The sequence below is a fragment of the Caretta caretta genome, chromosome 8 (assembly GCF_965140235.1).
Source record: "Caretta caretta isolate rCarCar2 chromosome 8, rCarCar1.hap1, whole genome shotgun sequence".
Taxonomy (NCBI): domain Eukaryota; kingdom Metazoa; phylum Chordata; order Testudines; family Cheloniidae; genus Caretta; species Caretta caretta.
In genome coordinates, this window is record NC_134213.1 from 106002695 (window position 1) to 106019208 (window position 16514).

Sequence of the window (16514 nt, forward strand, 5' to 3'; positions counted from 1 at the left end):
CAGCCCCGGAGCTCCCACAGAGTCAGCGCCTATGACTTGCAGTAATATCTTTAGGCTCAGGGGCTGGCAATAGAGATTGCACAGGAGTGGACACGGCCTTGCCTGTCTGCTCTGCCCAGAGAGAGATGAAAGGGAACAAATTAAATTGACATCCAAGTGCCTGAGTTAGTATCACATCGGCATTCCACGTTTGTATCTGCTTTGGTCTCTGTTGTTGGCTGCACGTTTATTCATTGACCAGTGAATCCCACAGACGAGATACAACCAAAGGTCACAGATGATGTGCGATAAATAGCACAGAATAGAGGGGGAGGGGAGAGACACAGGCAGGGGAGGGCTGCATGTGGTTGTCTCCTCTAAGGAGTCCTTGGTGGGCTAAAGCGCAGCACAGGACAGGGAGTCAGGAGAACGGTTTGATTCCCGGCTCTGCTCTGGCCAGCTCACAAACTGTGGGAAGTCTTGGCAAACACTCACTCTTCCCACCCCCGACTCTGCTCCCCCAGCGTTAGCAGTGTGCGGAGCCCTGGTGCAGCACCCAGGGAGCCGTGCCAGCCCAGAGCTGCATTAGAAGATGCAGTATTGCAAACGCTGGGTCTAGCAGCGCTTCAAACGTTGCGATCTCCAAGGGAGCTAACCCTGTGGGAGCCAAGTGTTGATGAGGCTTTAATCTCTCCGTGCCTCAATTTGCCAAGCTTAAAATGAGGATACTAGTCCCGCCCTACTTCAGCAAGGGTGCGGGAGTTTGTGAGGCTCAGTTCACATTTGTAATGTGCTTTGAGATCCTCCTCTGGAAGGTGCTGGATAAGTGAGTATTAGTCATGATGCTATTGGTCCAGCGATCTGAGCACAAGATTTAGTGCCAGGATCTCATTCGTTCTAATCCAGCTTCTGACGTGGCCTTGAGCCAGATACTTATGGCCAGGTTTTTCAGAGGCAGAGCATCTTCAGCTCCCTTTGACTTTAGTGGGGTCTCGGGATGCTCTGCACCTCTGACAGACCAGGAGTCACTGTGTCTAATCCTCCAGCGGTAAAGAGGAGATGATACTTCTCTGCTGCGTAAGGGTATTGTGAGGATGAACATGCGTAAAGTGCTGTGAAGATGGAAAGTCCAGTATAAGGGTAAGTAGGATCAAAACTGGTCTGAATCCCTGTGTAGAGCAAAGTTAGCGTTTAAGCAAAAAATGGTGGCAACTCTCTTCTCGCTCTGAACCACATCGCTGGGGTGTAGCTGGCATGAGAGCCATTCGTAGCACTTCTTCCTCCAGAGTAGGAAGAGCCCGAAGACCCTGTACGAGGGCAATTCATTTGTTGGTATAGTCAGCAGATAGCAGCCAAAATCGTGTTGATTCCAAGTCTTGTAAAAACACAGATGCTGTTTTTTAGTTAGTGTCTATATTTTAAAGTTTGGAGTGGGGAAATAGTCTTTTAAAAAATCCTCTCTATATATATATACTAACAAATTACCTTGATCTGACAAAGCAACACATGCTTACTAAATGTAGGTGTGTGATTAGCTATCCAAAGATTCATGAATGAATTAGCTCTAATGCCAAAACTTAAATACCACATATCTTCATCCTTGGAGATGACACAGACACGCTTCCCGGAGGATAGAGAAAGGTCCATAATGCTATGACAAACCCTAAATCAGTCGATGTCTCCCACTGCACCATGATTCAAAACAGGGCTCAAAGAACTTAAGATAAATCATCAGTCCCCTCAGATGACTCGTAGTCTAAAGGGCCCAGTAGAAAATGTTAGTGTTCTAAGGCTCCTGTTGTCCAGGTTTTAGCTTGTGAATCGGATCAGTATTGCAAACTTTTATTAGTACGCAATGCACTCTGGATGCCACCAATAAAGCCCAGCAGTAATGCAGTTATACGGAAAGTGCATCTTGAGCAACAAGGCCTAAGGCAAGGAACGCAGGAAGTTCTGCAGCCTCCATCTGAAGGGGTTACGTGTCCCAGAGAGCGAGTATACCAGGGTCGTCCAACGGCTGAAGCTGGAAGCAATCTGAAGTAGGCCTAGTCTGTTTTTTCCCTTGCCTTCCCCTGCCCTTCCTTGCCCAGACCTGTGCTAGCCCAGGACAATCTCTCTGTATTCTTGAAGCTGGGTGAAAATTTGTAGATTTATTTTTAACTCACCCACCTCTCTGGGGAGTTAATTCAGTTTCCCTGAAAGTTCCAACATATGGCTACACTTTAAATGGTACTTTTAAGACATATTCCCTAATCCTCCCTGTCATTCCTGGTTTTGTCTGACTGAAACCCTCTGGGTGCCAAGATTTAGTCCTCCTCATGGTCAGAGGAGGCTTTCAGTATGTCGGCTCTTCAGCCCGAATCAGTCTGAGGTTACTTTGTCTTGGAGAAGGGGCTGTCTTCCCTGAAATCCCACCTTTCTGTGACGAGAGACCCTTCAAACGTCAGATCAGTGTTAAATCTTCCCTACCTGGCTCCACTCACAGAAGAGGCTGCTTTTTGTAGAGGTGCGTGTATCGATCAGGTCGCCCTGGGTGGCCAGCCCCTGTGATTCACCCTCACTAATGGGCCTCGGTCTGAGCTGTAAACCCTTCAGCGCTGTGAGTCATGCGGGAGCAGCATCGTCTAGTGATTAGTGCAAGCAGCTGGGAATTAGGTGCATTCTGACTTGCTGGGTGAGCGTAGGCCCGTCACGTAACCTTGGGGAAGTTTCACTCTTGTGCCCCATTTGTAAAATAGGGATGATAATGTTCACATGCCTCCCCGAGTTCCTCAGCGCATTTGGCGCAGTCAGCGTGGAGCGTCGTGTGCAACCAGCAGTGTCTGGCAGCCCATTTGGGTGTGTTAGTATTAGGGCTTGATGTTCCTGTTACAGTAAGGGACCTGCGGTGGTTAATTTCCACATGGGGCTTAGATCTGCTCTGTGGTATGTAGTTATACTGATCTGCTTCTTTACCTATTATTATCCGAGATTCTAGTCAGAAGTATTGTTACTAACAAATACTAAAATGTATGTATTTGTTATTAACAATACTTCTGACTAGAATCTGGGATAATAATAGGTAAAGAAGCAGATCAATGTAACTACATACCACAGTTTTTATAATAATCAAATCCCCACCCTAGCGGGACAGATGGGATCTCCAGCAGTCCAGGGAAGTAGCTTAACAATGACGAGCCTTGGCACGGTGAGGTTCCATCGAACCGGGGCTGCCGAAGGTGCCCCCATATCATCCCTATCAGTCACTGTCGGTCTGTTTCACTACGTCAGGCGTGGGCTTGAATGGAACCTTGCGAAGAGTCGGAGGTTCATAATGAAAGTGTTTCACCCTCTTAACCCGTCCGTGTTCTTAGTCGTCTCTGGCAGTTTTAATAAGGTGACCACAGAGACTTTCATTATGAGCATTTTCCCCCCGGGGGAGTCTCGTGGGCTTGTAGTAAAGGTCAATGTGACCCCCAACGTGGCAGAAAATGGTGGGTTTGCTGTCATTAACGCTGCAGATCAAACTAGGTTTCTTGTCCTTTTTCCTTGGCAGTCTGCCTCGGGCAGTAACGGCCCTCACACAGCCGGCAGCAGCCAGGGAGAGCTGCTAAAGGGGCAGACCAAACTGGTTGTGGCCGTTTCTGCTGCGGTACAAACTAAAGCTACTGGAAGTCTTCCTCTCCCCTTCAGCCCCCATGCCCACTGCTTTCCGTGTTGGGAGGGTTTCTTATCACTCTGGCAAGCTGCCTGCCCTCTTCCTCCCCATCTGGGTGAGCTGATGGACCGATTCCCAGCTCCTGAAAGCTCATGGAACTTGAATTTGTGCTTTTCACAGAGGGGACGATGGTTTTGGTTGGCGCTGTACAGAACACGAGATCATGGTTCTGCCCCAAGGCAGTCTGAGATGACAGAGGTAGGTAACAAGAAAGCAGATGCAGGAGGGAGAGCCGTTTTGTTTTGGACGGGGGCGGGGTTCTCTAGCAGTGGTTCCTCAAGTGGAGGGATATAGCTGGTGCCACACGAGAGAAGTGTGTCTTTGAGGAGGTAACGGAGGGGGAAGGATTAGGAGAAACTTTATACTGGGCTGGGGAAGTGTGTTCCAAGTGAAAGGGGATTGCGGGAGAAGGCCGTGAAGCGTCAGGATTCATTCTCAGAGTAAAGGGGCTCAGGGACACAACAGTAGGACATGGAGGCCAGAGGACTCGGAATAGTAGCCGTGGAACTCTGGCAACACTGGTCAGTTTTCACTACTGCAGCAAGATGAAGATGTGAGCAGCAGCAGAAGCATTGGCTGCCAGTCAGGCTGCAGACTCAGGAAGGCAGCTCTGCATGAGTTTGTTTGGTTCACGTTTGGATGCTAGCTCTGAAAAAGATTTGAGCGTCATTGTGGCTCATCCGCTGAACATGAGCACCCAGTGTCACGCTGTGACCAAAAGAGCTAATGCCATCCTGGGATGCATAAACAGGGGAATCTTGAGTAGGAGTGGAGAGGTTATTTTACCTGTCTCCATGGCACTGGTGCAACTGCTGCTGGAATCCTGTGTCTGGTTCTGGTGCCCACAGTTCATGAAGGATGTTGATAAATGGAGTAGGGTCAGAGAAGAGCCTGGAGAATGATCAAAGGACTAGAAAATCTGCCTTCTAGCAATAGACGCAAAGAGCTCAATCTACTAGCTTCACAAAGAGAAAGGTAAGGGGAGACTTGATAATAGTCTCTAAGTACTTACATGGTGAACAAATATTTAATAACAGGCTCTTCAGTGTAGCCGGGAAAGGTCTAACACCGACCCAATGGCTGGAAGTTGAAGCTAGACAAATTCAGACTGGAAATAAGGCATCGGTTTTTAATGATGAGAGTAATTAACCGTTGGAACAATTTACCAAGGATCGAGGTGGATTCTCCATCCATGACGATTTTTCAGTCAAGACTGGATGCTTTTCTAAAAGCTCTGCTCTAGGAATTATTGTGGGGCGATTTTCTGGCCTGTGTTATACAGGGGGTCAGACTAGATCATCACCGTGGTCCCTGCTGGCCTTGGAATCTACGTATCTATAAGCACCTCAGTGTATTTAGACTGAAAGAGCAGGTCTGGTTCTTCAAGCCCTGCCAGAAAGTTGGGGTTTGGATCAGCACTTGTTAGTCGGGGGAAAAAATAGGGGAGGAGCTAGATGGCATAAACAGATCTTTCTCATTCCAGCTTCCCCCCTCGCAGCTCTGACCACATCAGCCCTTGGTCAGATCCCTTCCATTGCCTTTTGCATGAAGCTTAAGCTTCTCATCCTGACCTTCAAGCCTCTGTCCCATGTCACTAGTCTTCGGGCTAGAAGGCAGAGGGCGAATGTTTCAAGCCACACCTGGTGTTAGTCTAGTTGGCAACATTGCCCCTGCAGAGCCAGGCCCTAGGAGAGGGGCGGTATGGGGCACGCCTCTCCCTGGAGCATTCCATTTACACATATCTGTCTCTCGTGGGGTCTGTCAGTTTGGCTCTGGGTTAGCCTGTGGGGTGGTGAAACCCTCCCTCTTCCTTCAGTTAATGGATGTAGCGTGTGCCTAGTCATGTAGCTAAGCGATGGCATCTGCAGTGGTGGGATGCAGTTCTTGTAGCCCACCCTGAGCCTAGTCCGCAGGCATTCATCCACAATGCATGTCATAGTCTGTCAAGCCGCAGCTGCACCAAGGGCTGTCACGAAGGCCCCAGAGACACTAGATGGCTGCACAGAGACCTTGCCTGGTCCAGAACCTGTTCAACAGGGGCCGTGGGCAATGGGGCAGGTCAAAACCAGGTGGGCAGATTTTGAGGCCAGCGGCGAGGGACTGACTGGGGATAACAGATCCATTCCTCTCGCCAGAGCATTTTCCGCCCTAACATCCTGGCGTGGCGGACGAGACCATAATGGGCGACGTGACGGCAAACGTGCAGCTGGTGGTTTAAAAAGGTCACTGTGCAGCCGCAGGCTTGGATGTGCGCGTACGTTCTCCAGTAGCTTGCCAGTGGCAACCTCTCGCCTGATGTGAGGTGGAGCCATATTGCTGAGAACTGGGAGCCATGGGAGTGGAGTCGGACGCAGGGTGCTGGAGATGATGCGCATGGTGGCACGTAACTGCGTGCATGAGCTGTGTGGGTTTGGGGGCAGTTACCCATCCTGTTTAAACATGGTTCCAGCTAACACAGCTAGAGCAGCTGCACCATCAATTATTTTGCTATTTCTGGTAGGAGGGGAGCTTCCCAGACTACTGCTATGACCTGATTCAGTTTCAGTTACCGTATTCGATTTGTATGCTGGGTCACTTGTCTAAATCCTCAGACTTCCTTAGCAAACCTCATATGATCTCCTTTAGTTTAAAAAGAGAGAGAGGAGGTTTGAGAGACCCATCAAAAGACACGACCCTTCATGTCTCCACTTCTCTGCTATTTTTATCTCTAGTTATAGGTCATTTGCTTTCCTGGTGCCTGTTCTTCCCCTGGAGTTTTTGTCTGGGTGGCTTTCGTTCGCTTCTGTTTTCTCTCCAAACGTCAGAGAAACAGCCCAGCGGCTTTCCGTAAGGCCCCATGTGCAATCCTAAGACATTCCTCAGGGGCTTTGCGGCTGGCTTTGAGATCTGCTTCAGGATTTCTTCCTGAGCTGTCAGGTCCTAGGGCAAGGGCCTCAAGACACTTTTGACCTCCCACAAAACTTCCAGTCAGTCCGTGGGAGGCTGGCTGGGAAGCCCCGAAGCAGAAGTCCTGAGCATCCGAGGTAGAAGCCGAGACTCAGACTATGTCTCAGTGCAGATCTACCAGCAGCAGCCTTGTGGTTCTGTTTGGCTCCTCATGGCTGGAGAAGGTGCTGCCTTCCTAGCCTTTGTTTGTTTTTGCTCCATTTCCAGCTTTTTTTAAAAAAAAAATCTTTTCCTTCTCTTTTTACCCAGTTTTTTTTATTTGCCTCTTTCCCCTCCATCCCCTTTTTTTTATTACTTGCCTATTAAATCTCTCCCATCCCAAGTACCAATGTGGCCCAGGGCATCTCTCCCACATAGGCACAGTCAGATGCCAATCTCATTCAAACAGCAGCTCCGTGTCCTTATGATGTGCCATAACTGTTTAGTTGCAAGCTTGTGACTTTTGCAAAGAGAAGGAAGGAGGGGAAGGGCTGAGGTCTGCTGCAGTCCTTTGCATTCTGCAAAACACTCTGACCAGGCAGCTGGAGCAACAGGGGCCGCAGCATGTGGCTTTGAGATACTACAACGATGAGAGGTTTCAGAGGAACAGCCGTGTTAGTCTGTATTCGCAAAAAGAAAAGGAGGACTTGTGGCACCTTAGAGACTAACCAATTTATTTGAGCATGAGCTTTCGTGAGCTACAGCACGAAAGCTCATGCTCAAATAAATTGGTTAGTCTCTAAGGTGCCACAAGTACTCCTTTTCTTTTTACAACGATGAGGAATGTTTAAATCCCTAGACAAATACATTTGAAAGCAGGGAGTTGGGAGAGGAAACCAGCCTGGAAACCCAGTGGATCATCAGATGTTCCAGAAGCGACGACAGTGAGCCCCAGGACAGCATGATCTCTGATCCATACCTAGATCTACTCTCTGAACCTCCATGATACCATGTTTTCTGCTTTATGCCCTTTATTCCTCCCCTGCCCGTTCCTCTCCTGGCCCAAGCAACCCCTTTCTCACGTTTCTTTTTGTGACAGCTTCTGCATTTGGTTAACTTCTGCATTTGGTTAGTGAACATGCTTCCTGGGCGGGCACATTGCTGTGGAACTAGGCAGGGGTTATCGGCCTTTCTTTCACACTTCTGACCCTCTTTGGGTGAAGGACTCCCTGCCACCTGCAGCCAGTCAGAGAGCATTGCGGGTGGCAGGCACAACCTCAGAGGAACGCCTTAAGAATCACATTAGGAAGCACCCATTGGAGAACTTGGCCATGCTCAAGCACTTGGGGTATCGAGACGAGGGCCCTGTGGCCATTGGAGATGAGCCAGGAAATGTTGGAATATTCACTGGCGCTCTGCTTTTCTCCCGTCCACCTGCCATGTGAATGACTCTCTTCCCTGTAATCATGTGAACAGAGCTAGGTTCCAGCTGTGCTCCACAGCCAAACACCGTGGAAATTTGGCCACTTATGTTCCGAGACAGAATTGGGTTTTCTTTATATTTGGCAACTGATTTCTTAGCCATTTATTTCATCTTCTCTTTAACCAGTTTGAAAGGTTTGATTCTCTAGTTTAGCTTTGTTTCCCATAAAGAGACCTCTGTACGTGGAGGGAAATTCTTAAGCGTTGAGACTGGAGGAATGGATGGGACTGTTCGGCTGGCACTAAGTGGACCAATTTCATGTGCAACTGTACTTCTGAAATCTGTGTGATGGGTTTGCACCCTTTCCATGTGTAGTGGTGGTTCCTTAAATCTTGATCTTGTAGGAAATCTGTCAAGCGTATCTGAAAACAGGGTTTTTAGAACAGGAATTTTGCTATAGTATCTAAGCAGCATTTTAAGCAGACTCGAGACCTACTTTCCATGCTGTTCCCTGCTAACTTGGAGGCCGGACACAAAACCACCCTTCGGTTTTACTTACATCACCACATTCTACTGGCTAGGTTACTGCAGTGTTAAAATTGGCAATATACAATTGAGTGTTTCTATCATTAATATTTAAACATCTCACAAATCCCGTTATTTACTCTTAAATGTTTGTCTATTTCCCCAGTGTAATTGGTAAGACGTTATCTGCTCTTCCCGGTCGTCTGTGTAGGAGTCTGATATTACAAACATCCTCTATGAATCTTTTATATTAATGCAAAATAAATTCACAAGTAATAACTAGATATTTGTTTTGAAGTGCAGGAAGTATGTTACTATTCAACCGAAATCTAAAAATTGGATGTGAAAACTGGGTGACTCGTTATGGTGAAGGGGGACAATGTTACATACAGAATACACTCACCTGCTTCTTTCTTGCCATCAGGTTTTTGTTTACTTGTAGCAGTGACCATTATAACTGATCGCCGGATGGAAATCATGGCCGTGCTATTCGTGACCCCCGGATCATTCCAGTTTTGCATATTTTTAAACAATCCTCTTGTTCATTACTCTTGGGTTTAAACTTTTTCAGAGGCGCTGAGTGTCCACAGCTCCCAGCGATGTCACTTACCACTCATCACCATACCTTGCACATCTATACAGCCCTTTGATGTAAAGAGCCATATCAGAGCTATGTATTATTATTATTTAAATTTGCAAAGGAGATCAGTATCACCCCCATTTTGCAGGAGGGGGAAATTGAGGCATGGAAGTGAAGTGACTTGCCCAAGGTCAGTCAGCAAGCCAGTGGCAGAGCCCGGCATGGAACCCAGGTCTCCTGAGTCCCAATCCAATGTCTGGTCCTTTAGTCCACACTGTTTCCCTAGGAACATGGGAATTGTCAGACTAGATCGGACCCAAAGTCCGGGATACTGTCTCCAACAGTGGCCAGTGCCAAATGCTTCAGAGAACAGTATAGGAATGCCACAGTAGGCTGATGTGGGTACTCTGCTCCCTAAGTAGGTCTCTTCCTAATCCCTTGGTTTAGGTCCTGAAGTATGAGTTTTTATATCCTTCAACACTTTTTTTGGTTAGCATTATCTATTGCAACTCTGGATATAATATGGACATCCAATCTGTCTTTGATCTTGCTAAATACTTGGCCTCATTGACTTCCTCTGGCAATGAATTCCACAGTTTAATTGTACATCATATGAAAAAATATTTGCCTTTATCAATTTTAAGTCTGTCACCTTTCCGTTTCCTTGATCGCCCCCTTGTTCTTGTGTTAGGAGACATCGGGTATGTCTACATTGGGATAAAAGCCTCGCGGCTGGCCCGGGTCAGCTGACTTGGGCTCGTGGGGCTAAATGTAGACATTCAGGCTCAAGGTGGGACCATCCACCCTTGCAGGGTCCTAGAGCCTGGGCTCCAGCCTAAGCCCAAACATCTAAACAGCAATTTTTCAGCCCCCGATCCTGAGCCTCGTGAGCCCAAGCCAACTGACCGAGGCCAGCTGCGGATTTTTTATCCCCATATAGACATACCCGTTAAGAGCAATGAGTGCTCAGAACATTACAAACCAGGTCATGAGAGGAAGGTACGGTCCAGTGGTTAGACATGGGAGACCCAGGTTCAGGTCCGTGCTCTGCCTCAGGCTTCTTGGATGACCTTGAGCAAGTCACTTGGTCTCTCTGTGTCTCTGTGAAATGGGATAGCGGCAATTTTCCACCTCTGTCCAGGGGTGGTGTTTGGATTAATACATTGTAGGCGGGAGGTGCTCAGGTACTGTGGTGATGGAGTCCAGAAAAGTGCCTAAGATTGTCAGATTGGTCAGAGGTCCCTGGGGCTCTGGGTAATCACGCTAATCTCTCTCTCTCTCTCTCTTTCATTAGTGTGGAAGAAGAGCTAGCCAGGAACACAGACAAAAGATTTTTAAACTCCAGCCAAAAGGGTCTCAGTCCCTTGGGCCTGTTCCTTCAACCAAAGTTGTAGGGTTGGGCCATTGGTGTCGGTGGAATCAGGATCAGCCTTTTGTCTCCAGTTTAACATCAGGAGCACCACATGGATGCCTTTGGACTTAGCCAGTGTCTGTTCATTTCCTTCCTGCTGTTTTAAATTCTGCCCCAATGATTTTGTCCCGTCGATTATAAATTATGCTGCTTAGGAAATAGCAATCAGTGTCTTCCTTTGGTAAGGTACAGTGTATTCCTAGGGCTTGGCTGGAAAGTCCCGCACACATTGATTACTAGCAAGAATTAAAGGAGGTTTTTAAAAGGGTGTATAAAAGACAAGTAATTACATCTTATTGGGTCAAATGTGTTCGGTATCTCATCCGACAGGTGGCAGAGTGGCTTAGTTTTGTTGCCATCTCCTCAGACGCAGTTATCGGGCTCCACCAGAAGTATTAGAATTGGACTTTAGAGGGGTTGTTTTCGATCCGTTGACGTAGCAACATGGACTGTATCTCATCGTTTTCAAAGAGGGCCCCTCTGGGAGTGGAGTGCTCTCAGCGTCTCTCAGGATTGGGGCCATTGCACGGCCAGGAAGCTGACTGCATGGGGTGCCAGTCTAGTTCCTAGAGGTGGAGAACTGCAGGAAACTCTCTGTGGCCCAGCTACGGCCAGCCTGTCGGGACAGTAGAGATGTGCTTTCCTGGCCCCATTCCTGCAGAGCGGAGAATATGTCATACAGCTTTAATTGGAAACATTTTAGCCATTGCTTTCCCTCTGCTGCCCGTGCGGTGTCCTGCTGTTCCAGCGCTGACCTCCTTGCTCACTCCAGAGTGATGATAAGCATGAGAGCAGTAGGGTAAAGTTCAGCGGAGCATGCTCCAGGCACACTGATTTTTTATTGTCACCATTTTTCGCTGAGGAATTTCTATTGAGCCCTTTTGCTCTACGGAACCAAAACAGTCTCGCCCAGGGAGTCGGAGTGTTTTGTTATCTAATGTCAAGCATCCAGATGCAGAGATGCTGATAATTTTTACAAAGTAGCGGCATTGTTCGGCTGCTCACAAAGCTGCCTTTGAAGAATATGAAAGGTTTTAAAATACTCTATATTTTTGGTTAGTGCAAATCGACAGCGGCACCGAGATGCAAAATGTTTTTTAATTTAACAGGAGGGCTGCACAGCTGAGTGCTTCGGAATAAATATTGCTTTGTGCTCGACAGACACAAACTGCGTTTTATCTAGTGGCTTGTGAGAAAAAAAAATCCTGTCAACTGGGTTTTTCATCTCTAAGCTTGGCTCCTTTTGACTTTGCAAGGAATGTCTTGGAAGCTGCCGTATTCGGGTATCTTCCATGCAGACTGTGCTAGGCATATCGGCTAGGCTGCCAGCTGCTGTTCGACACCAGCTCACTGCCTGTAGCCTAGTTAGTGTGAGCCTACGTCACTACTGGGCAAACTAGTTGAAACAATAGTAAAGAATAAAATTGTCAGACACATAGAAGAACATAAATTGTTGGGCAAAAGTCAACATGGTTTCTGTAAAGGGAGATTGAGTCTTGCTAATCGATTAGGGTTTTTTTAAGGGGGTCAACAAACCTGTAGACAAGGGGGATCCAGTGGACATAGTGTATTTAGATTTCCAGAAAGCCTTCGTTGACAAGGTCCCTCACCAAAGGCTCTTACGTAAATTAAGTTGTCATGGGATAAGAGGGAAGATCCTTTCATGGATTGAGAGCCAGTTAAAAGACAGGGTACAAAGGGTAGGAATAAATGGTAAATTTTCAGAATGGAGAGGGTAACTAGTGGTGTTCCTCCAGGGTCAGTCCTAAGACCAGTCCTATTCAACTTATTCATAAATGATCTGGAGAAAGGGGTGAACAGTGAGGTGGCAAAGTTTGCAGACGATACTAAACTGCTCAAGATAGTTATTTACTCGTTCCCATAATATTAGAATTAGGGGCCACTAAATGAAATTAATGGGTAGCAGGTTTAAAACAAATCAAAGGAAGTTCTTCTTCACACAGTGCATAGTCAACCTGTGGAACTTCTTGCCTGAGGAGGTTGTGAAGGCTAGGACTATAACAGGGTTTAAAAGACAACTGGATAAATTCATGGAGTTTAAGTCCATTAATGGCTATTAGCCAGGATGGGTAAGGAATGGTGTCCCTAGCCTCTGTTTGTCAGAGGGTGGAGATGGATGGCAGGAGAGAGATCGCTTGATCATTATCTGTTAGGTTCACTCCCTCTGGGGCACCTGGCATTGGCCACTGTCGGTAGACAGGATACTGGACTGGATGGACCTTTGGTTTGACCCAGTAAGGCCAGTCTTATGTCCTTAAGGGACATTCATTGATTGTGGGTATGAATGTAGCAAAACAGATAGAAGAATTTGAAATACAAAAAGGAGAACGAGAGAGGTGTGAAGGGAAAACCAGATCCTTCTCTTTCTTTCTCTAAGATGCTACTATTTTTCCCTTTGAAATAACCTGATTCAGCTGTAAGAAAATATGGCTCGACCCCCGCAAACCTCGCTCACACAAGCAGATCTGCTAAAGTCATTGGGGCCACGCGTGAGAGTGAGGACTGCTTGTCTGAGGAAGGTTTGCAACAATCGGGGCAAACAGAAATCTACAAACACTAGGAAGAGCCAGAGGAAAACCTCAGTTGTCTGCTGTAGTGACATTGTCCGCATTCTCTTTGTATTTAAAAGAAACCAGACTCACTCCTTATCTTTTCTTTAACCTTGCTTGGCAGAGGAGCATGGGGGGCAAGTTGCGTTCATTTTATCCCTCTCCACCACCAGTTTGGTTTGTTATCTTGGGCCCTGATCCTGCCAGTGGATCCACACAGAACGCCTCCTGGCCCAGGACTCACTTGAATATAATTGCAAAATGAGGGCGTTGAAGTGTGAATTAAACCGTAAGATGGCTAACCCCGAACATTCCCAAATCCTTTGACTTCTCCCATGGGGTCTCTTCTCACCTTTCACTCACTTTGAACAACATAAACTTGATGCACTGGGGAGTTCACTTCCACTCCTAGTCGGTGATCTATTTGCATCCCCTCGCCTAGGTTGGTGACAGAAAAGGCTATCACAAGCATTCGCTGACAATTACAAAACGAATCATGAAAAGCTCTTGGTGGTGGTAGGCCTGTAGGGGGCTTGATGCTCGCTTCTCTCTCTTTGTTAACGAACGCCACGTTTTAGGCCTCACGCCGGCAGGCAGCATCTCCTGTAAGTCGTTGCACCTCTTCCACGGGGGAAGCGTGCGAGGGGAGATCGCCCAGGTCTAGCGTCTGCAGCTGTAAACATGATCGCCTCCCTTTCCACAGGTGCACCGGACCCCACCGCTGGGGCCAGCATCAACGATGAAAACTGCTGGCATTTGGACGAGGAGCAAGTGCGAGAACAAGTGAAGCTGTTCCTGTCTCAGGGAGGGTACTACGGCTCTGGGAAGCAGCTCAACTCCATGTTCGCCAAGGTGAGCTGTGGGTTACTCTGTTCCTTGTGAAATTCTCTGATGCTTGTCCCCACGTGAGGCTTCTCCACCTCTACCCTGCAGGCAGCCGGCTTCCCGCTGTGCCTCACCCTGCACTCAGCTGGGAATCGTTGCGCGGGGGGTTGGACTTTCAAAGGCACAGCTCCCTTCTACAGATTGACCCTCTATTGACACAGCATGTTGCCGTCCAGCGTCACCATGTACTGTCCATTCCACGCCATGATCTCCGCACTAGGCTGCCCTGCTCAATGAAGTGGCTTCCTCCTTGCTCCCAGGCCCCTGCCAGTGCGGGATGTGGGAGGGCTGCCAAGCTGTGCATCCAGGAGCAATACAAGTGAACGCTTGTGGATGGTTGTGTGTGCTTGCAAAGGCAGATTGCACCGTTAGCTCAGCTCCCATCATTAAGTGTCGCCTCAAGCTCTTTAATGAGTCAGATCCTAATAAAACAGCAGTTCTGTAGCCTGGGATGGACATGCCACCTCAAACGGTTCTGAGGGCTGGGCTTGTCCGAGCCCTTCGAAAGAATCTTGGTAAGTTACTGTCCCTCTAGTAGCCTGGATGGGCGACCACGAGTTGCCTAGAGCAGTGGGTCTCAATCAGGGGTACGCGGACTCCTGGGGGTACACAGATCAACTCATCTAGATACTTGCCTAGTTTTACAACACGCCTAATAAAAAGCACTAGCATCCCATCTCTAACTTTAGGATTTCTCCTGACCTCTTCCTCCCTCCCCGCTTCAGGTCCGTGAGATGCTGCGCATGAGAGATTCCAATGGAGCCAGGATGCTGACGTTAATAACAGAGCAGTTCATGGCAGATCCCCGGCTCTCTCTCTGGAGGCAGCAGGGAACGGGCATGACGGACAAATGCAGGCAGCTCTGGGATGAGCTGGGTAAGTTTCCCATCTTGCAAGGAAGAGCAGGGCTGCCAGTTTGTCAGATCACTTGTGCTGGGAAGGGCAGGAAAGAGCTCATCTTAGCAGAGCAGCCTGAAAGACTGTAAGTACCCAGCACTTTGACTCTGCACAGCTGGCTCCCACAGCTGCAGAAGTCTAGACAGGTGCATAGGCAGTAGGGGGAAGGGTCAGTTTCGTAGCAATCGAGCAGATTGATATTAATTTCTTTTTCCTTCTGATTTAGCTTCTCAGCTTCAGAAATAACCAACCAGCCCACCCCTTCTCTACCCGGGAGATGGAAGCGGTGTGCGCACAGATGGACTGCTAGGCTGCAGGTCACTGTGTTGACAGCAGCTTGGCTAAATGTCCGCCGAGGGAAGTCAGTGAGCTGCAAGTCCTAGAGGCTGCTGTGGGAACAACTTGGCTTGTGGCTTAGCAGTGGGAGTAGGGAAGGAAGTTTGGCTGGCTGGCTAGAAATCTCTGAGTAGACTTTGATTTGGGGCTGGCAGCTTTGGCAGGGGGTGTCATGTCCCTCTCCCTCTAGCCGTCTGCCTGTTGGATCTCTTTGCTTAGCCTTTGGCAGAGAAACCCATTCAAAGGTTCACGCGGTGGCTGAGGTCAAAGGAGCTTTGGGGGGGGTCCACTCCATTTGTTGCCATGGGCTGGAAATAGTGTTACTCACTAACTCTAATCTGCAAGGAGAGAGGAGGCTTCCTCAGCTTTGTCCAGGGGAGCAAAACTTTTACTCATGACAGGCAGTGGGGACAGATCACCAGTGGGTGCGGGAGGGAGTGACGTGGGGTTAACCAGGGTGACTCGCTGCCAGCTGCTCACAGCAGGAGGGAGCCTCGTCTGTGTTCACGGGGGTGGGAGGGATTGTCCCCAAGCTGCAGGCTACACAGGTGCTCCGCTCCGGGGGCTGTTGCAAGCCCCCGCCCTTTCCCACAGCAAGCGAGCTGTTTACACCCCTGACTTTGTTACACTCGAGTGCCCAGTCCCTTGTCTTTTGGACAGCTGCAGTGTACCCGATCCGTGGAAGCAGAGCACTCCCATTTACCAGCTTCCCTCTCCTTAGCACCAGGCACTTAGACGGGTCCACACGAAAACCAAATCGCAGTTTGTTTAACAAAGCTTGAGTTCCAGATCCAAATAAAAGCAAGTGGAAGGAATTGGTTACAAGTGAAGGAAAAACCTAAGTTGCACTCTAGAGCCTGTACAAGTTACTTTCCTATCTGATAAAGTATTTGTCCCCCGTGATCAGTCCTCCCAGGGCTGGTCAGTCACAGAGGCGACATTCTGCCGGAGGTGAAGCAGGCGGTTGTGATTCATCCCAGGCACCTTGGATAACCTTGACAAGCATCACCAAGGGTAACAAAGGTGGCACCTGTCTTTTCAAAGAGGTGCTGCCGTGATCCTGGCAGATCAACTGGCCTGAAGCAGTGATTGAAGTGGAAGAAGACACCCAGCCGAATGTGATGTACTGGGGACAAACAGCCCGATTTCCGGGAAGGAAAACCCTGCTGCTCTGATTGAGAATTCTGACCATGTCAGCAAAAGAGGGGGTAAAAGATAATCTGCCGGCAGCTATTAGGCTTTTCAAAGGGTCTTTAACGTAGGCCAGCATGGAGCTTCGTGAGGAAACTTAACTAGTTACAAGGTGAAGTGTGAAGTTCTCTGGGGATTCCTCGGATGATTAGTGG

The 16514-nt window shown here is 48.4% G+C and overlaps 1 protein-coding gene across 1 annotated transcript in view; it reads left to right on the plus strand.

Annotated features, from left to right (window-relative positions):
* Window positions 1–16514, plus strand: part of ZSWIM5 (zinc finger SWIM-type containing 5) — a 153630-nt gene that overhangs the window by 106797 nt on the left and 30319 nt on the right. The window contains exons 3-4 of the mRNA XM_048860517.2: window positions 13754–13902; window positions 14661–14811. Of these exons, the coding sequence (XP_048716474.2) occupies window positions 13754–13902; window positions 14661–14811 (300 nt within the window). The remainder of the gene's footprint in view (window positions 1–13753; window positions 13903–14660; window positions 14812–16514) is intronic.